We start from the raw sequence: 22,553 nt of genomic DNA, 5'->3' as shown, positions 1-22,553 counted from the left end.
TTTCCTTCTGCTCACCCTCAGACTCTGAGACGGGTTGGGTTTTATGAGGGAATGGGAGAAGCAAGAGATCCTATTTGTTTTCCACGAACATACCTGCAGCCCTGAGGGCAGACCCTTGCCCAGAAGGGTTGTTTTGGGGCAGACCAACTTAATGAGAGAATCAGAGCAACAAACCACAGGCCTCCTGCTCTCTAACATGGACTTTTTGAAGAACCTATATTTCCCTTATCCCATCCATCAACAACCCGTCTCCCCTTCCCCCCCCTCCCCCCCGCAGTCTTACACCTACCAGTTGCTCTGATGGCTCTTTGCTTGAAGGTGCTTCCCACCAGAGTCCTAAGGCTTTTTAAAGTCCTTGCCTCCTCCCTAGACAAGTCCTACTTCATGATGGAATGTGACACAGAGACATCTGCCCTTTCCTCCATGCCCTCACCCCACACATACAAACATACTCTAATTATAACAGCTTGGGATGTCTCCCTCCCTGAAGTCTCGGAATGTGCTGAGAGCTGTGAAGAGGTGAATGCAGCAGGGGCTTCTTCAAAGCCAGGATGCAGCACTGAAAGCTGCCTTGTCGCTTTCCCCATGTCCCATCGGGAAGCCTGGTTTGGAGGGACCAATATGGTACAGTAGGGTTCTTGGGCAAGTGGGGGTAGGGCAAGGTGTTACTCTGAAATCGCTTCTGGTCTTGGTATCCAAGATGATGATATACCTGCAAAGCAGTGGTGGGATGGTATCCAGAATTGGGCGCATACCCAACAGTCTAGGTGTCCTTATACTGTTGTTTTTTAAAAACATTTTATTGATTTCAGAGAGGAAGAGAATCATTGATGGGCTGCCTCCTGCAGGCCCCACACTGGGGATCACACCTGTAACACAGGCGTGTGCCCTGACTGGGAATCAAATTGTGTCTCCTGGTCAATGCTCAATCACTGAGCCACGCCAGCTGGACTTGACTACTGTTTTGGCGCATATGGTTTCAGCACAGGGAAACGGTCAGCTGGGGTGACCACGGCTCTGCTGCTCCCCCAGCGCATACCCTACAGCTCCTCCTCACGTTGGAAGACTCATAAGGAATTTCAGTTCAAAGACAGAGCCAGTTCAGCAAAATCCAAATAAGAATCCAACCTTTTGATGGTGGCATGTCTCTGTCTACTCTCAGGAGACCTAACTCCATTATGTGATTTTCCTGGGACATCAGCTATGGTCCGGGCAGAAGGGAGTGGGGGTGATAAGGATTGTAGGGAATAGGGTGAGGACAGTTTTAATAGATTTAGAAAGGTAGTATGTCTAATATAGTGATAAAGAAGCATGGGCTCTGGTGCCAGACTGGGTTTACATGCTAGCTCTAACCTTTTTATTGGCGTGTTGCCTTGCGCTAGCTTGCCTCTCTGTGCCTTTGTTTCTTTTAAATCTATAAAACTGGTGTAATAGCTCCTATTGTTCTGAGGAGTAAATGAATTAGTGTATGTAAAGCACTGCGACTGATGGACAGTTTTCTCTAAAGTGTGTTGTCGTCACTAATGAGTTGAATGAGCCATATGAAGTAGAAAGGTTGGAGCAGTAGTGACTGTCAACTACAAAAAGCAAACACTGCAATATCATGAAGAGGTTCCTGTCATTTTAATTAGGTTTGCCACGAAAAGCAATAACCTTAGCAAACCACTTTGCAGTCCTCCTCCACCCGACCCACTTCTCTTCATATGAATATAGCGCAGGAACCCAAAGGCCTTCCTCCCCATGACCCTCCCCACTCCCATTATGGGAAGAAATGCTATTAAGTGGACTCAGCCTCCTCCATACAGCATGAAACAGGATGAATAAAAATATTTTTATGAAGAGCTGTGCTATGGCAGAGGGGGTCAGGGGCAGAGACAGAGGCAAAGCCGGATCTCTTAGAGATCAGAATTTGTCCAAGCGGCACAGAGCCCACAGTTCACCCAGAATGGGGGCACGTCTAAGAGGACAGGGGCTGGGATGGGCTAGGCTCAAAGTTTTCCTCACGGGTGAGGACAGGACAGCTACAAATCCATTCCCCACCTCTTCCCTGGCTCTCAGGTAGAAGGGGAGAGGTCTCCTGGGCAGGGAACAGAGTCCCAGTTCTCTCAAGGTTTCATCTGTGGTTCTAAGCTTTGCGCAGGCAGTGAGTGGGCATAACCCTTGGTGCCACCTGCTGCCTTCCCCAAGCTCAAGGCTTTTCTCCGCCTGTGAGCACCAGGGCCTGCAGGATGTCTGACAGGGAGACGATTCCCTTGACCACATCATTCTCATCCACCACTACCAGTCGGTGAACCTGCAGAGAGCAACAAGGGGAAAAAGGGAGATTCAGTGCCCGATTCAGGAGAGCCCTTAGCTCTACCCTCCTCGCCAAACCCCAGCTCCTTCAGGGTCCCTGGTCCCCCTACCTCTGCTTCTACCAGCCTGTTGATGATGGTCTCCAGAGTTTCATGCAGGTAGCACTTAAGGACACCCTCAAAGTAATGTGACCGATGTTGGAGGGCTTTGGTCACAGACACATCTAGGTTGTTGTAGGTCTTTTCTGCTGCCAGATTCTGGGGAGAGAGGAGAAGGTGCTTGCAGAGAAGCAAGGGAGCCAACCCCCAAACCCTGAGTCCACCCGACCCCAAAGGGAGAGGGCAGTTGTCAGCCATGCCCACAAGCCACACCCAGCTCATTCAATTATTTTTCAAATAAAATTTGAAAGCTTGGAAGCTTCTTAAAACCCTTAGATTCCAGAGGAGACTCTTCTGTTCCCTCTCCACATTCAACATGCCACCCCTTTCCCCGCCTCCCAGCCCCTCCACAATCACTCACGATAACATCAAACTTGGAGTAGATGTCCACCACACGCCCTAGAGGGACAGAGGCAGCTCAGCAAGGAGGATCTGACATCCAAGACTCCCCCCGGCCGTAGGTAGAATCACGGTCCGGCCGAGCTAAGGGGGAAGCAGATTTTCCCAGAGCCACCCTGACTTCCCGGGAGCCCTCCCTCCCCGTCCACTCTCTCACCTTTTTCATCCACCACAGGCAGGGCGGAGACCCGGTGCTGGACGAAAATGCCCAGAGCCACGTAGACGGGGGTGGTGGTGCGGACCATAGCGATGTTGGCATAGGTGCCAATCTGTAGCTCTTCCAGAGACTTAGACATGAACTCTGGCTTGGGGAACTCGGTGATCTGAGGAAGGAACCATCACCTTGATTTTCAAGGCTCCCCATAGCACCCTTGGATACCTTCCCCTCCGAGGATATAAGAAGTAAAAACGGCTGAGGAGCACTTACAAATAATTTGAGGAACTTGAGGATGCGCTTATGGGTGAGGATGTACAATGTGTTGCCTGATTCTGGGTCAATAACTGGCAGCCTATGAATCTTGTTCCGGATTAGTGAAGACACAGCATCAAACAAGCTGTGGGAAGGTGGGGGACAAGGATAAGTTCCACAGGCTGGGCCTGAGGCTGGGCCTCTCTCTGCCCGACTCCCTCCACCACAGCTCAGCTCCTTAAGAGTGTTTATAGCCGAAACGGTTTGGCTCAGTGGATAGAGCGTCGGCCTGCGGACTGAAAGGTCCCAGATTCGATTCCGGTCAAGGGCATGTACATTGGTTGCAGGCACATCCCCAGTAGGGGGTGTGCAAGAAGCAGCTGATCGATGTTCCTCTCTCATCGATGTTTCTAGCTCTCTATCCCTCTCCCTTCCTCTCTGTAAAAAATCAATTAAAAAAAATATATATATATTTTTAATAAAGAGTGTTTATAAATGCAAAACTGATGGTTGGGAGAAAGAAGGGGAGCAGTGTGCGCATGCACATGTTTGGGGGAAGTGTCTTTTCTTTCTTCTGCCCCGGAATCCAGTGCTTTAGCTATGCTGATGGCACGGCTCTTCCTCTTCTGTACAAATGGGTGGCTGGTACTCACCTGGCATTAGGAGAAATGCAGACAAGTGGCTTAAAGGAGTCCTGTAGGTATACCTCTGAAAGGAAAAAAGGTTCACAAAATACCACCATGGAAAACCATTTCCCAGGAAAAGGTCCATCTCTTTATCCTCCCACCCCCGCCCCCTCGCCAATTCTCTGCATACCTCTCCAAGTTTCTATCTTGTGTTCTTCCAGCTCATAGATTTGCACCTGGAAGCAAAAGCAACAGAACTTGAGACTTGACCTCCCTGCTCCATAAACCCCTTGTGGTTTGCTTGGAAGGAAATGAGAATGAGGGGCTGAGGCTGGGAACGTGGTTTTGGTCATTAGGCAGCGGTCCTTACCAAGGCGGATTTGTAGTAGCGGTGCAGGATATTGATGAAATCAGTGATGGTCAGCATGCCTAGAGGCCAAGACAAGAGCTCTCAGCATCGCTCAGAGCTTTTCTCCGTGTCCAGCATAAGATGCTAATAATACTATGTTCCAGAAACATTGCTTACCCACAAAACTTTGCTTCTTACTATCCCACAAAGGGGCAGCTCGTACACCATTAGTCACCAAAGCAAAAAAAGCTTTTTTCACCTATAGCCAAAAGAGTTATATTCACAAAGGGAAATTCACGGGCGGACTTTAAAGAAACAGGGGTTGGGTATGTTGGGGAAAACATGAGACTAACCCCACAGAAGGACAAAGATATTCTCCTTGGGATGAGACAGGATGAGGGGTATTGAACCAGAGGTTCCAAAGAGGAGAAGGAAGAAGTGTTTCACCCACCTGCAGGGAAGTGTCAAACACAACCAATTTGGAGCTTGTGGGAATCAGGTCATAGCAGCGATGAGACTTCATGAAGGAAGTATACACACTATTGTTGGATTCTGGGGTCTCTGCAAAGGATGGGATAGTTAGTAGCTTCCTTCCAAGTAAAACACATAATCAAAAAGGCAGAAAATGCTGAAACCGGTTTGGCTCAATGGATAGAGCCTCGGCCTGCAGACTGAAAGGTCCCAGGTTCAATTCCGGTCAAGGGCGTGTGCATTGGCTGCGGGCAAATCCCCAGTAGGGGGTGTGCAAGAGGCAGCTGATCGATGATTCTCTCTCATCGATATTTCTAGCTCTCTATCCCTCTCTTCCTCTCTGTAAAAAATCAATAAAAAATGTTTTTTTTAAAAAAGGCAGAAAATACAACAGTGTTGTTGTTGCTCAAATATTTAGAGCAGATTTTTAAAATATATATATATTTTATTGATTTTTTTACTGAGAGGAATGGAGAGAGATAAGAGAGTTAGAAACATCGATGAGAGAAAAACATCGATCAGCTGCCTCCTGCACACCCCCTACTGGGAACGTGCCCGCAACCAAGGTACATGCCCTTGACTGGAATCGAACCTGGGACCTTTCAGTCCTCAGGCTGACGCTCTATCCACTGAGCCAAACCAGTTTTGGCTAGAGCAGATTTTTTATAAGGCACTCTATTTTAATCTGATTTGTTCCTACTATTCCATTAGGAGTACAGCCTCTTAGAAACCATTTCATCCAACCTCCATTTCCAGGTAAGACTGCATCTGTTGGTTCCTTGGCTGACTAAAACAGAAAGTCTATATTTTTCATTAAACTGTTCTAGTCTAAAAAATTTTTTTCTTATCTTTAACTCAAGTTTTCCCTTTCATATATTTAGCACATTTAAATTATCTTTTCTCAATTAAGATGTAAGTAAGCTTCTTAAAATTCAAGTAAGCATCTTCCTTTTTTAAATTTTTTTTAAAGTAAGCTTCAGATGAGAACATCATGGTCCAAGTTGGGCCATTTCAGGTTAACATGAAGTTGGATCTCAGTGTTCAACCTGGACTAAAACATCCTGAGAGTCCATCCTGGGATAACCCTGTGAATGAGAAATCATCCCACCTATTCCGGTCAAATGAAAGACCCTGGCTGTGTTTACCTTTCCAATCTTTTGATTTTAATTGCTTGGTCTAACTAGAGAAACAAGCCCCAAAATAACAGCCCAAATATGCTCCCCACTATACTATGTATACTTAAAAATGGTGCATTATTTATTTAATCCTTTCAATAAATCTGTAAGCAAATATTGTCCTCATTTTTCAGGTGAGAAAGGTGGAAACAGTTCACACCATCAGTAAGTGAAGTGACAATACTCAAACACAGATTTACCTGATTCCAAAGTTCATGTACTTAATCCTATGCCAGTTGTTTGTCTTTAACTTCTATTTTTTTTTTTTTTTTTTACCAAACTTATTCAGGTACTCAGTTTAAAGTGTCAAATTGTTCTACAAATTTTGTCAAGAAAAACTGCCATCCCTGGCACCCACTCCCTATAATAACCCTTACCCAGAGATGAAATCTCTTTTAGCTGATTATTTTGGTGCTTAAAAAAGATATATTTCTTTCTTTTTTTTTTTTTTAAATATATATTTTATTGATTTTTTACAGAGAAGAAGGGAGAGAGAGAGCTAGAAACGTCGATGAGAGAGAATCATCGACCAGCTGCCTCTTGCACACCCCCTACCAGGGATGTGCCCGCAACCAACGTACATGCCCCTGACTGGAATCGAACCCGGGACCCTTCAGTCCGCAGACCGACGCTCTACCACTGAGCCAAACCGGCTTCGGCAAAAAAAAAAAGATATATTTCTTACTGATTTGAGAGAGAGAGAGGGGAGAGAGAGAGAGAGAGAAAGAGAAAGAGAAAGAGAGAGACATCAATGATGAGAATCACTGATCTGCTGCTACCTGGGATCAAGCCCACAATCCAGGCATGTGCCCTTGATGGGAATCAAGCCTCCACTGGGACCCGAAGTCACACAGGCCAATGCTCTATCCACTGACCCAAACCAGCTAGGGCATTTTGGTACTTTTTTGCTCCTTTTTTATTTTTTTCACTTTTGGGAATTATCCATTATCATCCAAGAAATATGAAAGTTTTTTGTTCTATTTTTTTTTCCTTTTTTAAAAAAAATATATATTTTATTGATTTTCCACAGAGAGGAAGGGAGAGAGATAGAGAGCTAGAAACATGGATGAGAGAGAAACATCGACCAGCTGCCTCTTGTACACCCCCTACTGGGGATGTGCCCGCAACCAATGTACATGCCCCTGACCGGAATCAAACCTGGGACCTTTCAGTCCGCAGACCGACGCTCTACCACTGAGCCAAACCGGTTTCAGCATTTTGTTCTATTTTCTAACAGGGCCCTATTACAAACATGCACCATCCATTTCCCCCATTCTTCCAAAAATTAAAATATAATGTTGGTTACATCAATATTTAAATAATTTTGACTAAATATTCATTATTCAGAGCTAAGGGAAATAGTAAACTCTTTCACAACTTTATTTTCCCTGGAATTAACAATTGTCTCTTCATTTGCTTAATTTTCTATGTATAGTATTTATAACTAATTCAATCCCCAAACTTCACAAGTTCTTTAAATATCCTTGTAAGAAATTCAGAAGCACAGCCTATCAATTTAAACTACACAAAGAAGTCTCTCTGGAGCTTTGTGACTGGCTCAAATCTGGGCTGGTTTGCCTCGTATGCACTGCTGTCACCTTGAAATCTTCTCTCATTACCATCAAGAGGACCCCTTTCACGACTCTCCTGTACGGCATTCCTTGTGTCCTGTACCCATGTTTTCATCTTTTTGACTACCCCCTTGTTTTGGTGGAGCACATCTTTCAACAGCTTCTTGAGAAAGGGTGCATGAGAGGTAAATTTTTTTTGAGACCTTGCAGCCTGCAGGTATCTTTTACACTCTCTTTGATTTAGAATTTGGATGGATACAGAATTCAAGGTTAGAATTTATTTTCCTGCAGGATGTTGAAGACCTTGCTTCATTGCCTTGCAGCTTCTGGTATGTTCAGAGTCTGAAGCAATTCTGACTCTTTGTATGTGATTTGTTTTTACCGCTCTGGAAACTCAGGGTCTTCTCTTTGTTTCCAGCATTTTGAAATCTCATGACAATTGTGCTTTGGATGGGTGAATTTCATCCACTGTGCTGAATATTTAACAAGTCCTACCAGTGCTTTGTGTTGTCATTTTTCTCTTTCTGTAACTCCTATTATTTAGATGTTGGAATTCCTAGACTGACCCTTGAAGATTTTATTTTTTGGGGGGTGAGTTTTTATTGTTGTTTTTAAAATATCGTTTTTTTTTTCCTCCTGTTTTCTACTTAGCTTTTTAAAAATGTTTTATTTTTACTTTTTAGAGAGAGAATAAGGGAGAGAGAGAGAGAAACATCAATGAGAAAGAAACAGCATTGATTGGTTGCCTCCTGCATGCCCCATACTGGGGGTCTAGCCCAGGCACATGCCCTGAGCAAGAATCGAACTGTGACCTCCTGGTTCATAAGTTGAAGCTTAACCACTGAGCCATGCCAGCCAGGTTTTACTTCTTTGATTTTTTTTGTTTTTTTTTTTTTAATATACTTTATTGATTTTTCACAGAGAGGAAGGGAGAGGGTTAGAGAGCTAGAAACATCGATGAGAGAGATACATTGACCAGCTGCCTCCTGCACACCCCCCACCGGGGATGTGCCCGCAACCAATGTACATGCCCTTGACCAGAATCGAACCTGGGACCTTCCAGTCCACAGGCCGACACTCTATCCACTGAGCCAAACCAGTTTTGGCTACTTCTTTCATTTTTAATTCTACTTCTGGTAGATTTTCTCAACTTGATTTTGAAACCTCATGTTTATTTAAAAAATTTTGCTATCCTATATATTTTTTCCTTCTTTTTTAAAAATGTATTTTTATTGATTTCAGAGATGGAGAAGGAGAGAGAGAGAGAAACATCAATGATGAGCCTAACTGGTTTGGCTCAGTGGATAGAGCATCAGCCTGCAGACTGAAGGGTCCTGAGTTCGATGCCGGTCAAGGGCATGTACCTTGGTTGTGGGCACATCCCCAATAAGGGGTGTGCAGGAGGCACCTGATCGATGTTTCTCTTCCATTGATGTTTCTAACTTTCTATCCCTCTCCATTCCTCTCTGTAAAAAAAAGAAAAAAAGAAAGAAAAGAAAAAGAAACATCAATGATGAGAATCATTGATTGGCTGTCTCCTGCACGCCCCACAATGAGGATTAAGAATCAACCCTGACCTTCTATAGGTCAACGCTCAACCACTGAGCCACGCCCACTGGGCTGCTACTATATTTTTAATGCCCAAGAGGTCCTTTTTGTTTTCTAAAAGTTTTAGAAAAGGAGTGTATCCTGGTACTTGTTTCATGGTGCTAATATATTCTTCCTCTGAGTATGTATTGTTAATTTGAAGTTTTCTTCTTTATGCATTTACTTTTCCCCTCCATTGTTTTTGCTTTGTTCCTTTTCATGGATCATCTTTTTTTATAAACATTAGAGGCTTTCTTTAGATCTCTAGTAATCTTTGATTAAAGGAAAATTCAAACCATATTTTAAGAGTGGAGTTTTTAAAGCTGACTGGAAGCCCTAAGTGTGTAAATGAGCCATTTATTTATTTATTTAAATATATATTTTATTGATTTTACACAGAGAGGAATTGAGAGGGACAGAGAGTTAGAAACGCCAATGAGAGAGAAACATCGACCAGCTGCCTCTTGCACATCCCCCACTGGGGATGTGCCCGCAACCAAGGTACATGCCCTTGACCAGAATCGAACCTGGGACCTTTCAGTCCGCAGACCGACGCTCTACCACTGAGCCAAACCGGTCCCGGCTAAATGAGCCATTTAGACAGGGAACACTCAACATTTATATTTGTAGTGGCCCAATGCATGAATGAAGATTCCTGCAAGAATGGGCCTTCGTTCCCCTGGTTGCCTGCATGGCCTCCGTTCTAGCCGGAGATGCTTCTGCCTTCCCACACTGCCCAGAGGCCCAGAGCGGCTGGGGTGGTGCTGACTGCCTGCACTGTCGCCATGGCAAGTGTCCTGCCCCATCCCCAGCAGCTCAGTGCCTGCGCATGCAAATTAACCCATCTTTATTGTTAATTTGCATACTCACTCCTGATTGGCTGGTGGGTGTCACAAAGGTAAGGTCAATTTGCATCTTTTTTTCTATTAGTGTAGATGCTGTGCTTGGAAGGTAAAGTCTTTCCTGTCAACATTCTGGAAACTGGAAGGGGGAAAAGGCCTTGGATTTTGGCATTAAGTATAGTTCACTTTTCCTGTTAGTGAAGTACCTCAGTCCTCAGCTGGACCCATACCTCTCTCCAGACCTCCAGTCTTTGCCAAAGTTGGAAAGGGGAGTTGTCCAACTGCACTCAATGAAGGAGGGAGTCTTGGGATCTGACTGCTTCCTAGACCTTCAGTGCTTCTTGGCTTTCCCCACTGCTAGTTTACACTGAGTGGCCAGATTATGATAATCTCTGAATGCATAATAACCTGGCCACTCAATATATATATTTTAGAGTCCTGGTGCATGAATTCATGTGTGGGTGGGGTCTGGCCAGCCTGGCCAGGGGGAGGGGACATGGGAAGTTGGCTGGCTTGCATGCTGGTTGAACTCCTGCTCGAGGGGACAATTTGCATATTAGCCTTTTATTATATAGAATATACATTGAGCCTAAACAGGTTTGGCTCAGTGGATAGAGTCTTGGTCTGAGGACTGAAAGGTCCCAGGTTTGATTCCGGTCAAGGGCATGTACATTGGTTGCGGGCACATTCCCAGTAGGGGGTGTGCAAGAGGCAGCTGGTCGATGTTTATCTCTCATCGATGTTTTTAGCTCTCTATCCCTCTCCCTTCCTCTCTGTAAAAAATTAATAAAATATATTTTAAAAAAAAAAAAGGATATACATTGAGTGGCCAGATTAATATCAGTTCAGAGATCATAATAATCTGGCCACTTAGTGTATAATTCAGCTTTCTCAGGTCTGCTAAGTCATTTGCCACTCATCTGTCTGCTTTCCCGCTTTCAAAATTCATTGCTATGGCCTCCTCTCTTGTTCTTCCTATTTTAGTGTATTTGTACCTTAAAAAGTCTTTATGTTTATTTTAGCAGCTTTTTGTGAAGGAATGAAAGTAGATGTATACATTCAATCCACGATTTTTAACTAGAAGCTCACTATTGGTTTTCAAATTTGAAAACTCACAGACTCCAAAAAAAACATGTCTTTTGGCATCAGTTTAAGATTAAATACTATCATTTCAATCCACAGTAGGGGCAGCCAGCACTGTTTCTTTCTCTAGTCTCTCTCTAAAATAATTTTAAAAATCTGGAGATTTACATACAAACCCAGATTCTTAGTTTCTTTTCAAAATTCTTAGTTTCTGCCAAAAGTAGGTCTTGAATTCTGAATAGTAACAATTGACCAGACCTGGATAGTTACTGCCTCCTTTTAGACGTGGCAAGACCTACAGGTTGTTGTCATATGCACCCATCACTGCTTGGTCTATGTAGGCAATTTTTGGCCCCCGACTTGATGTTGATGTAAATGTACTCAGAAACATAAAATAACACTTGATACCATGTGGCAGTACTCAATTATCAAGAGCCATTCAGATAATTAAAAATATCACTATATGATTATCCTTTTGGGGTTACCAACAAAATGAAAATGGAATATTAAAAAAATTCTTGTAGCCGAAACCGGTTTGGCTTAGTGGTAGAGCGTTGGCCTGCAGACTGAAGGGTCCCGGGTTCGATTCCGGTCAAGGGCATATACATTGGTTGCGGGCACATCCCCGGTAGGGGGTGTGCAAGAGGCAGCTGGTCGATGTTTCTCTCTCATCGACGTTTCTAGCTCTCTATCTCTCTCCCTTCCTCTCTGTAAAAAATCAATTAAAAAAAAATATATATATATATATATAAAAAAATATATATAAATTCTTGTAAAGACCTCATAAAACTTTAATATGTCCTAGGATCTTAGGCCCTATTTCAATCCTCTGAGAAAGTGTGTACTCCTAATGCCCTAAATGTGTCCTTAGACTTAAGAGTATTCCTGGCCAAAATCCTTTACCAGAGGTGCCTGTGAGTTCTGCCTATTTCTAGATGACCTAGAATTGGGCCATTCCATTCTAAACAGGTACAATATTGGAATCGCCTGGACTTTAGGGTTTAGTACCTCTATTCTAGATTAGTTCTAAGGACTTTCAAGGCCTTTCTGTAATTCCTGTGTACACTCAGTGACTTTACTGAGCTTGCTGGATGATAAAAACTTCTAGTGGCATTACTTCTGTGCTACTTTGAAAATACCAGAAACTTCTAAAACCTCGTTAGCCAGCCTACTATTGCCTGTGGAAGTTTCCCTGTATCTCAAAAGTTTCTCTCAGGTGGTTTGATATTAATCATCCCTACTCTACCCAAGATTTTTCCTTGGTGATCTTGCCAAATTACTGTTCCTGGTTTATATGGTTTGGTACATTATCTGGTCAGCTTTCATTTCCCAAGGGGGACCTTGGGAGAGGTTTAAAAGCATTGCAGAAGTTGGCGTTGGGCTACTGCTTTCATACCCAGTTTCCTTTCTTTAGGGCACTTACCTTGAGGATACTCATTTTCCAGAGCTGAGGAGTTATCTGAAGAAATGACCTGGAGACAAGAGAAACAAAGATTCAGGCTATCCTGGGCTCCATCATTTTAGCTTAGCATTAGAAGGGCTGACAACTGCCTTTAAAGTGCTGTATTATCTCATTTAATCTTCATAACCCTGAGGTAAATACTATTGTTAGCCTTATTTTCACAGATTAGGAAACTGAGGTTTAAGCAACTTGCCCAAGGTCATATGGCTGATAAGGGTGGAATAGCGATTTGAACACAGATCTGTGCATTTCCTAAGCTCATGTCCTTATATCTATACTACCCAGTGAAACAGGAGGTCTTAAAGCTGAGACTAAAAAAATCTGAGCTTAGAGCTGGTGCCACAAGATTCTCACAGGTCTACTCTATAAAAACACACAAGCCAGAGAAAACACTGCTTTCCCAAACACTCACTAAGCATAACTGTAGGCACCGGGATCGGGCATACACCTTACCACTGAGAGGGCCAATCTAGGGAGTATCCCAGCAGCTGACGGTCAAAGTTAGAATGACTGAGGGGTGGATGAAGAGCATAAATGTTCTGAATGAGGAACTTCAGTTCTCTCAGCACCCTTAAGAAACCCAGAGGATGCTGGTTTTCCAAGTCTCCTTGCCCATGACAGTCTATTAGAGAGTGCTTTGAATACAGAGAAACCTTTAGAATGATCTCTATGCTCCCTCAAGTGGAAACATTTGGAAATTTCATTGTTATCTAGGAACCCAGGAAGGATCGTAATTTTCATCAACTGGAATCAACAGTTTGGCTCTATTTGCTGTGGGTAATATCCCCAAACTAACTTAAAGTCTTATTCCACCTATATAGATGCCGTAGTAATATGAAGTTAAAGGCCTTGGATTGAACATGGGAAACTGGTAAGCAGGGTCAAGTTGGCAGGATAGCCTTAAACTTCCTGCCCCAATGGGCCAGGGTGAGGGGGATAATCTTCTCTGGGCTGCATAAGATCATCAACTTGGCTTGGCATTTTGGCAAGGCTATCAGAAGAGCAGCCTCATCTCTTTTAAGTGGGAGAAAGGGCTGGCTATTTAGTGCTAAAGATACACACATGGGCTCTGGCCGGGTAGCTCAGTTGGTTAGAGTCTAACTGTTAAAGCATCATTCCGATACACCAAGATGGTAGGTTCACTCCCCAGTCAGGGCATATGTAAGAATTAACCAATGGCCCTAACTGGTTTGGCTCAGTGGATAGACCACTGGCCTGCGGAACCTTAAAGGTCCCAGTTCAATTCCGGTCAAGGGCATGCACCTTGGTTGCAGGCACATCACCAGTGGGAAGTATGCAGGAGGCAGCTGATCGATGTTTCTCTTCCATTGATGTTTCTAACTCTCTATCCCTCTCCCTTCCTCTCTGTAAAAAATCAATTTAAAAAAATTAACCAATGAATGCATAAGTGGAACAAATCGATGTTTCTTTCCCTCACTCCCTTCCTCTCTCTAAAATCAATTTAAGAAAAAGATACACAAGTTATATAATAGTCTCACTAAAGTCTATATAGAAAGAAACAGAAACAGCTACTTGTAGAAATTATTATAGCCACCATAAAATATTTACATACCAAAATGTGTTAGTTATTTTGCTCATTATCTATCCAAACAGATTATAAATTCCTGGAATCCTGGAACTATTTTATACTTATTTATATCCCCCATACCATATAACATGGGATTCTGCATATTGTTTTGTTTTTTTTAAATATATTTTATTGCCGGGACCGGTCTGGCTCAATGGATAGAGCGTCGGCTTGGGGACTGAAAGGTCCCGGGTTCGATTCCGGTCAAGGGCATGTACCTTGGTTGCGGGCATATCCCCAGTAGGGGGTGTGCAAGAGGCAGCTGATCGATGACTCTCTCTCATCGATGTTTCTAACTCTCTATCTCTCTCCCTTCCTCTCTGTACAAAATCAATAAAAAAATATATATATATATTTTTAAAATATTTTATTGAGTTTTTTTACAGAGAGGAAAGGAGAGAGATAGAAAGTTAGACACATCTGCCGAAACCGGTTTGGCACAGTGGATAGAGCGTAGGCCTGCGGACTCAAGGGTCCCGGGTTTGATTCCGATCAAGGGCATGTACCTTGATTGCGGGCACATCCCCAGTAGGGGGTGTGCAGGAGGCAGCTGATCGATGTTTCTCTTTCATCGATGTTTCTGGCTCTCTGTTCCTCTCCCTTCCTCTCTGTAGAAAATCAATAAAATATATTTTAAAAAGGAAGGAAGGAAGGAAGGAAGGAAGGAAGGAAGGAAGGAAGAAAGAAAGAAAGTTAGACACATTGATGAGAGAGAAACATCGATCAGCTGCCTCCTGCACCCCTCACTAGGGATGTGTCCGCAACCAAGGTACGTGCCCTTGACCGGAACCGAACCTGGGACCTTTCAGTCTACAGGCCGACGCTCTATCCACCGAGCCAAACTGGTTTCGGCTGTTTTTATTTCTTAACTTTCAAACTGATGATAATGATGCATGCTAATATGAACAAAGACTAAGACTAAGTTAGAGAGAAAAAAGAGACATCCAGCAAAATAGAAACACAGATAACTACAGAAGAGAGTTAGACACCACAACTGAATATGACTTTATCTTCCTCTCTCTCCACACAGGAGTGGGGTAATAATGTCCATTCCTCTCAACTTTTTTTAAGATATATTTTTGTTGATTTCAGAGAGGAAGGAAGGAGAGAGAGGTAGAAATATCAATGATGAGAGAATCATTGGTTGGCTACCTTCTACAGGACCCATACTGGGGATCCAGCCCTAAACCCAGGAACATGCCCTTGACCAAAATCGAACCCGGGACCCTTTAGTTTGCAGGCTGATGCTCTACCCACTGAGCCAAAACAGCTAGGGCTCCCCTCAACTTTTAATAACATGGGGAGTTTGACCAGTGTGGCTCAGTACTATAAACCAAGAGATCATGGTTCGATTCTGGGTTAGGGCATGTATATGTGCCTGGATTGTGGGCTCGATCCCCAGTGTGGGGTGTGCAGGACGCAGCTGATTAATGATTCTCTCTCACCACTGTTTCTATCTCTCTCTCCCTCTCCCTTCCTCTCTGAAATCCATAGAAATATATTTTTAAAAATAATATAGGGGACCTGAGAAAGTACCACTGTACTACCTAAGTACAAAATACTAGTAGAAAGGCACATAGATTCACAATTTCAGACTCCTAATCCATATTTTCTTTTATTTATTTATTTATTTATTTATTTATTTAATTGATTTTTTTAGAGAGAGGAAGGGAGAGAGATAAAGAGTTAGAAACATCGATGAGAGAGAGTCATCAATCAGCTGCCTCCTGCACTGGGGATGTGCCCGCAACCAGTGTACATGCCCATGACTGGAATCGAACCCGGGACCCTTCAGTCCGCAGGCCGATGCTCTATCCACTGAGCCAAACCAGTTTCGGCATAATCCATATTTTCAATTGTTTGCTAGACAACCACAGATGTCACAGACTCTTCAAGTGTTTCAATGCAAAGCAGAACAGCATCTGTCCCTCCAATCCTATTATCTTTACTGTGATTCCCATATTTGTTTTTGGCACTGCTCTCCTCCTAGGTGCTTAAAAACTGAAATCTTGATTCCTCTAAGAATGAGCTATGCCAACATGTCTGCTTAGAATCACAAGAGCAGAGCATGACCTAAACCTGTGGTCGGCAAACTGCGGCTCGCGAGCCACATGCGACTCTTTGGCTCCTTGAGTGTGGCTCTTCCACAAAATAACACAGCCTGCGCAAGTCTATTTTGAAGAAGTGGCATTAGAATAAGTTTAAGTTTAAAAAATTTGGCTCTCTCAGCCGAAACCGGTTTGGCTCAGTGGTAGAGCATCGGTCTGCGGACTGAAAGGTCCCAGGTTCGACTCCGGTCAGGGGCATGTACCTTGGTTGCGAGCACATCCCCGGTGGGGGGTGTGCAAGAGGCAGCTGGTCGATGTTTCTCTCTCATCGACGTTTCTAGCTCTCTCTCTCTCTCTCTCCCCCTTCCTCTCTGTAAAAAATCAATAAAAAATATATTTAAAAAAAAATTTTGACTCTCAAAAGAAATTGCAATCGTTGTACTGTTGATATTTGGCTTGATTGACTAATGAGTTTGCCAACCACTGACCTAAACCTATCCTTAACATCTATCAGCTAAACTGATGTTTCTATCTCTCTCTCTCCATTCCTCTCTGAAATCAATAAAAATATATTTAAAAAAATAAGTGATGAGAATCACTGATTAGTTGCCTCTTGCAAGCCTCACATTGGGGATTTAACCCATATTCCAGCCGCGTGCCCTGACTGGGAATTGAATAGTAACCTCCTGGTTCATAGGTCAATGCTCAACCACTGAGCCACACAGGTCAGGCTATCTCTTCTTTAATTCTTCTTTCATGCCGTCACCACGTTCTTTTGCCAGCCAAGCATCTCAGTTTTGGGAGGGACTTTCATCTCTAGCAACTAGGAACTCACTACTTTCTGAAGATCCATCCATTTACAGAACGCTGTTAAGAACATTCTTGCCCTAGCTAGTTTAGCTCAGTGGATAGAGCACTGGCCTGTGGACTGAAGGGTGCTGGGTTCAATTCCGGTCAAGGGCATATGCCCTGGTTACAGGCTCAATCTGGGGACATGCAAGAGGCAGCCAATCAATGATTCTCTCTCATCATTGGTGTTTCTGTCTCCCCTCTCCCCTTCTCTCTGAAATTAATTAAAAAAAATATATATATATATATGTATATGTATATTAAAAAGAACATTCTTTAATCACACTCACTGCCTTGCTCATAAATCTTCATGGGTTCCCTTATTACAAAGACTAAATTTAGCAAGGTATTCAATACCTTCAACCCGACCTCAGCCTATTTCCGCCTCACTGTGACCCAAATCCCAAACTCCAGCAACATTAAGCCACTGGCTCTTCCTCAATTAATCTCTACATACCTGGATTTCTATGCCCTTGCTCACACCGTTCTCTCAGCCTGCAGTGCCCTCTCTCAGGTTCACAGTAATTTCTCCCTCCCCTATGCTTCCACAGTCCTTTGTTTGCCTCCTGAAAACAGCATTTATTATAGTCTACCTTAAATAAAAGCTGTCACTGGCTTGCCCTCAGCCCCACTCCAGGCTGAGCATCTTCAAAAACAGGGGTTTTCTTTTTAAAATAATTTCTATCCCAAGAACCTAATCCAGTACAAAAAGTGCAAGGGTTAAATTATAAAATCTATATAAAAATACTTTGTGCCCTGCCACGGTCGCTCAGTGGTTGAGCATTGACCTATGAAATAGATCACGGTTTGATTCTCCATCAGAGCATATGCCGACTTGCGGGCTTGATCCCGTGTGGGGCATGCAGGAGGCAGCTGATCAATGATTCTCATCATTGATGTTTCTCTCTCTCTCCCTTCCTCTCTGAAATTATATATATATGACCCTCTTGCCTAGGGGAGCAATTGCAAATCACTTCACCACTTTGGTTTGTTTTCTTCTTTATAACCTGAGGGACATGACCTCTATGCAGGTAGAGAAAGTATACGGTAAAATAATTACTCTGGGCAGATAACTGACCCAAAGAACAGTGAACCTGCAGCCTATACACAACTACAGTAGCAGATGATAAAAACCAAGATAGGAAGAAATATTCTGCCTGACAGATTACATGATTAAAAACTCCGGAGAGGGAATTAATGGGAAGGGTTCCAGAGTGCTAGAAAAGGCTCCTGATAGTGAAGTGGGTCCCTGTAGCAGGCAGCCTGCAGCATCCCGGGAAGGGTGACAGACCTGCCACACTTGGTCAATGCCTGCTCGCCAAGAATGAAATGCCAACATGCCTGCTTGGAATCGCAGAGCTGGGAATGACCTAAAACTTGTCCAGGGACACAGCGGCCTCTACCACTGAATAATCCCTCCTTTAGAGAAACCCCACTTTTCAGTTTTATTAGGAGAATGGGAGCTCGGTGGACACCTTGCGGCAATATAAGTCTTTCAGATGTCCCTACTGCCAGGCATTGCAGGGATCACACTTAAGACAACCCGGGCCAGGTGATGCCTGCAAGCGGGGGGACCCCCCCTCCCGCCTCTCACAGGAAGGCCGAATCACCACCTCTGAGGGGCCTGAGGTGCTAAGACGAAAGGAGCCCTGAAATCGCCAGGGTGCGCGCGGCATTTGAGGAGGGAGCTCGGTGTCACTGCCCACTCGGGCTGAGTACGGCGAGCGGAAGGCAGGCCCAGTCCGCGGAGATGCGCCCGGGAAGGAGCGGGGGGCAGGAGCACGGACAGGACAGACCCCCGGCTTCCCGGCTACTGGGCACCAGCGCCCGCCCCTGCCCAGGCCTCCCAGCCCCCTTTCCGCGCTCCTCACCGTCTCCATTGCAAAAGGCGCCGCTGGCTGCGTTCTTTAGAGGCTCGCCGGGGAAGGGGTGGCCCCGCCCCATGTCCGGTACCGCGACGCCACTTCCGCTTGCGTCAGAACCAACGCCAGCAAGGGCGGAAGGCGCGGAGCTCGCTTTCCGGCGCGGCCGGGCCTGGTAGGCGCCCTCCCCTGGGTCCTGTCGGACCTCACGGATCGGGCTGACGGCGAGGGTGACAGGACGGAGCCACTTGTATTTAAAATGTTCTCTTTTTATTTGTCGTTTAAAAACAAACTTGGAAGAAGCAAAATCCAAAACTTGCCCTTTGCCTCTTGCAACATAAATTATGTACAGTTCAGAATGATCGCTGATACAAAACATGCCAAGGACAGGGGCGCTGGGGGTGGAGGGAGGGCACTTTAAAAGGGAATCATTTCATCCGCTGTTACGAAAGACCAACCTTGCTGTACAGGATACACACAACACAAAATAAAGTCTTCACGGGATTCACACTTGTCAGCGATTTATTTTTTTTAAAAGGGGGGGGGGGTCCTGGAGGTGAGGGGATTAGACTGTAAAGGGGAAAAACTGAAAATTGAAGATGTGCAAGTGTAAACCAACCCAAAATACAAACACGGGGGAGGGAGGAGGAGGGAATTCTGATGCAATTATACAGGCGGGGTACTTAAAAAAAAAAACCAAAAAAAAAAAAAAAAAACACCCAACAACCAAAATTCCAACCTTGTAACTTGGGTCTGAGTTAGTTTATATAAAAATTAAAAACTGTATAAGGTTTCTTTACTAAATTCTACAGGACTATCGGATACCTAGCATATGCTTACAAAGTCTGCCCCATCCCCTTTTCCCAATCCCAGGGCCCAGGCCCCAACCAGAGCCTGACTCACAAGAGCCAATCTCCCCATCCCTGTAGCCTAGACCTTTTGCTCTTGGAAAAGGGACATCCAATGGCTTTGGGAGCAGCAGCCCAGTCTCCCCACTGTCTGATTTAATTACAGTGGTTTCTGTGAGGGTGGAGGGATGTTATTCTCTTAAACATTTGCAGCTTGAAACAGTTGAGGAAGCAGCTTAAAAAAAAAAAAAAAATCTCCCTACCCCCATCAATCCACAATCCCCCAATTCAAAAACAAACAAAAACAAACCTAAAATCACAACAGCGACTGTGCTCCCCTTCCAGCAGGCCCACCCATCCACCACCAACCACCAAGCCCATCCCTACACTCCATACATTTGATTCTTGAAAATATTAATTACAAAATGCCCTTTGCCCACAGCCCCTAGGAGAGAACTGCATATAAGCTTCATCTTCATCCCCATGGCTCCCTACCACACAGGGGTGTGGGGCTTCACCCACCCCCTGATCTACCCCTACACCAGGAAGAGGTTCAACTGCAGCACAAGCTTGGGCAGAAAGGGGAAGGAAAGGGAGGCAGGGAACCCATCACCCTCTGGCTCCCCCTGGGGCCAGCTCACTTTTGTGCGTTATAATAGTCCAACTATACAATAGGGGGTGGGAATTGCCCAGCCTCTATACCCCCATCTTACAGCAGTCACAGCCAGGGGGTGGGGAGGAGGGGGTGAGGAAAAGGGCGGTAGGTTGGGTAATGGAGGGGGCCCCCCCACAAGGGGAGCTCCATGTATCCGCCCCACACCCCCCTACCATTTATAAACTGGTTTTGTAAAAAGAAAATAGATATATTTATATAGAATATATAAAGCACAAAAATTAGTAGTTTTACATTTGCTCTCCCCGAGGGTGGGGGGAGAGGGGAGGGTTCTCACCTCCAGCCGGCTCCCCCATGCCCCACAAGACTATGTACAATCCCATGTATAAATAGATAAATACCCCCCACCCTCCCCGTGCTGACACTAAGCTCCCCACCCCCACATCACCACCTCTTCCCACCAGACCAGCAGCAGTTTGGTGACTGAGGGAAAGTGGGAGCTCTGGGCCACACCCCGCCTCACTGGGTATGGGCATGCCACTCAGGGATAGCCCTCACCTCTATCACCCACCCACCCCATCCAGGGGCTGGAGGGCAAATGGGCTCATGATGGGGTTGGGAAAACAGGAGGGAAATATCCTGGACCTAGGTTTAGCACATCCCTCCTACCCCCATGTCCAGATGGAGAAGGAAGTCCTAGAGCAACTAGGGGCCAGTCATCCCCAATCTTCATCATCATTAGCCTCAGCCGCCATCCCATGCCCAGAATTAAAAACAAAGATGGATTTTTTGTTGTTGTTGTTTTCTTCCTCCTCCTACCCCCCTTCCACCCACTCAGAAGAGGGCAGTGAGGTGGGGGAGAGAGTTGGGGCAGTAGGGGGCTTGGAGAGGGTCTCACATTTCAAAACAGCAAAAAATCCAACACTTAAATGAGGTAGGTGTGGGTGTGGGGTCTCCTTGCCCGGCTTGCCTGGCTTGCCCTTCTGGGCAGCTGGGCGCCTCTTTCCCATTCATGTTGCATTTGTCAGAGTGGAAAACAAGGAAACAAAACCCATAGAGAGAAACACAGAGGATACGAGGGAGACAGAGACAGATTGAGAGGGAAGGGGATGGGGGTGAGGGGGGGGCAGGACCCGGCAGGCAGGGCCAGGTGTGAGACCCGGCCTTTGGGATTGTCAAGCTTAGTCAAGTCTCTTTGCAGCCTTGAGTTGGGCCGGAGAGGTCAGTGGGAGCAGCAGGGCTGTGAGGCCCGGCCACACGTCCTCCTCCCCGCTCCCTGCTGCCTCCCAGATGCTTCTGGGTAGTTCCCGGCCCATATCCCCCTCAAACCTGAGATGCCCAATGGCTGCTTCTGTCTGGCTCCTCCTGGAGCTGGGGCAGAGATGCAAGCCTGGGGGCCGATGGCAGGGAAGAGGGTTATCCCTGGTGCCCAGGGTGGGCTTGGCCTAGGGCCCTCTGCCCCAGCCTCCTGCTCCAGGGGCTCCGGTCAGCCGGCAGCCCCAGCCCTGGGTCCTGGCTCTGGCCGCTACCTCTCTTCCCTCTCATCCCTTTCAGGGAAGAGGTTGGGGGTGGAGGGACTCCCCTGCCTGGTAGCCTCAAAGCTTTTTAATTCATCCATTTCCGACAATTCCAGGCTCCACAGTGGCAGGGGATCTTGTGCTGATCGTCCTCAAAGTCAAACTGATAGTCATAGGTCAGCTGTTAAGAAAAGAGGGCAGAATCAGTACCAGCCCCTCAGAGGAACTGGGGAGGGCAGAGATGATCTGCTCTGAGGGCAGTGGCCTTGGAACTTGGCTCTGGGGAATAACAGAGAAGAGAGAGCTGCTTTGTCACTCACTCATGATGCTTCCTCTTACCTCCTCTCCTTTGGGGATTCGCCGGCTGGAGATGATGATGATTTTATCCTCTTTGTCAAATGTCACAACTTCCGCCACACAGTTAGGGGCACAGGAATGGTTAATGTACCTAGGCAGTGGGACAGAGCAGGGATGCCACATGATTAACTTGGGATGGTTTTGGTTCCTTATTGGCCCAACCCGTGTATCACAGTCAGAGATCCCTAAATCCCTCCTTCCTAATTCCTCTCACCTGGCAGGGCCTCCGGTCAACGTAGCATCAATCACATGTTCATTATTTATCCGGAACATGTAGATGCCTCGATTCTAGAAAGGAAAAAGTTGCAGAAGGGTCAAGAGTATCAGAGAATGGCCATGGTGTGATAGTGGGATCGGGTAGCAAGCTCAGGCAGTGAGCTTCATTTCTTCTTTTTCCTTTCTCCCACCTCTCACCTCCTCCTCCCAGCTTTCCACCTGACCCCC

The 22,553-nt window shown here is 45.4% G+C and overlaps 2 protein-coding genes across 9 annotated transcripts in view; both read right to left on the bottom strand.

Annotated features, from left to right (window-relative positions):
• Positions 1–1,604: 1,604 nt before the first annotated feature.
• On the bottom strand, positions 1,605–18,906 carry PRKAG1 (protein kinase AMP-activated non-catalytic subunit gamma 1). Its single transcript, XM_084877505.1, has 12 exons — positions 18,784–18,906; positions 12,389–12,437; positions 4,688–4,797; positions 4,414–4,495; positions 4,258–4,316; positions 4,078–4,123; positions 3,915–3,969; positions 3,280–3,406; positions 3,010–3,175; positions 2,815–2,852; positions 2,406–2,552; positions 1,605–2,293 (listed from the first exon to the last, which is right to left on the bottom strand). Exons 1-12 carry the CDS (start codon positions 18,790–18,792, stop codon positions 2,189–2,191), a joined length of 993 nt encoding a protein of 330 aa, XP_084733631.1. The 5' UTR covers positions 18,793–18,906; the 3' UTR covers positions 1,605–2,188.
• A 116-nt stretch (positions 18,907–19,022) lies between these two features.
• KMT2D (lysine methyltransferase 2D) overlaps positions 19,023–22,553 on the bottom strand; it is a 41,141-nt gene continuing 37,610 nt past the window's right edge. For all 8 annotated transcript variants that reach the window (XM_084877332.1, XM_084877336.1, XM_084877334.1 and 5 more), the window contains exons 53-55: positions 22,324–22,397; positions 22,092–22,200; positions 19,023–21,933 (exon numbers count right to left, since the gene is read on the bottom strand). In XM_084877332.1, the coding sequence (XP_084733458.1) occupies positions 21,841–21,933; positions 22,092–22,200; positions 22,324–22,397 (276 nt within the window). In that variant the 3' untranslated portion in view covers positions 19,023–21,840. The remainder of the gene's footprint in view (positions 21,934–22,091; positions 22,201–22,323; positions 22,398–22,553) is intronic.

The sequence above is a fragment of the Pipistrellus hanaki genome, assembly GCF_964339955.1.
Source record: "Pipistrellus hanaki genome assembly, chromosome: 3".
Classification (NCBI taxonomy): Eukaryota; Metazoa; Chordata; class Mammalia; order Chiroptera; family Vespertilionidae; genus Pipistrellus; species Pipistrellus hanaki.
Note: the sequence above shows the minus strand (reverse complement) of the source record. Positions and strands in the feature narration are given on the sequence as shown.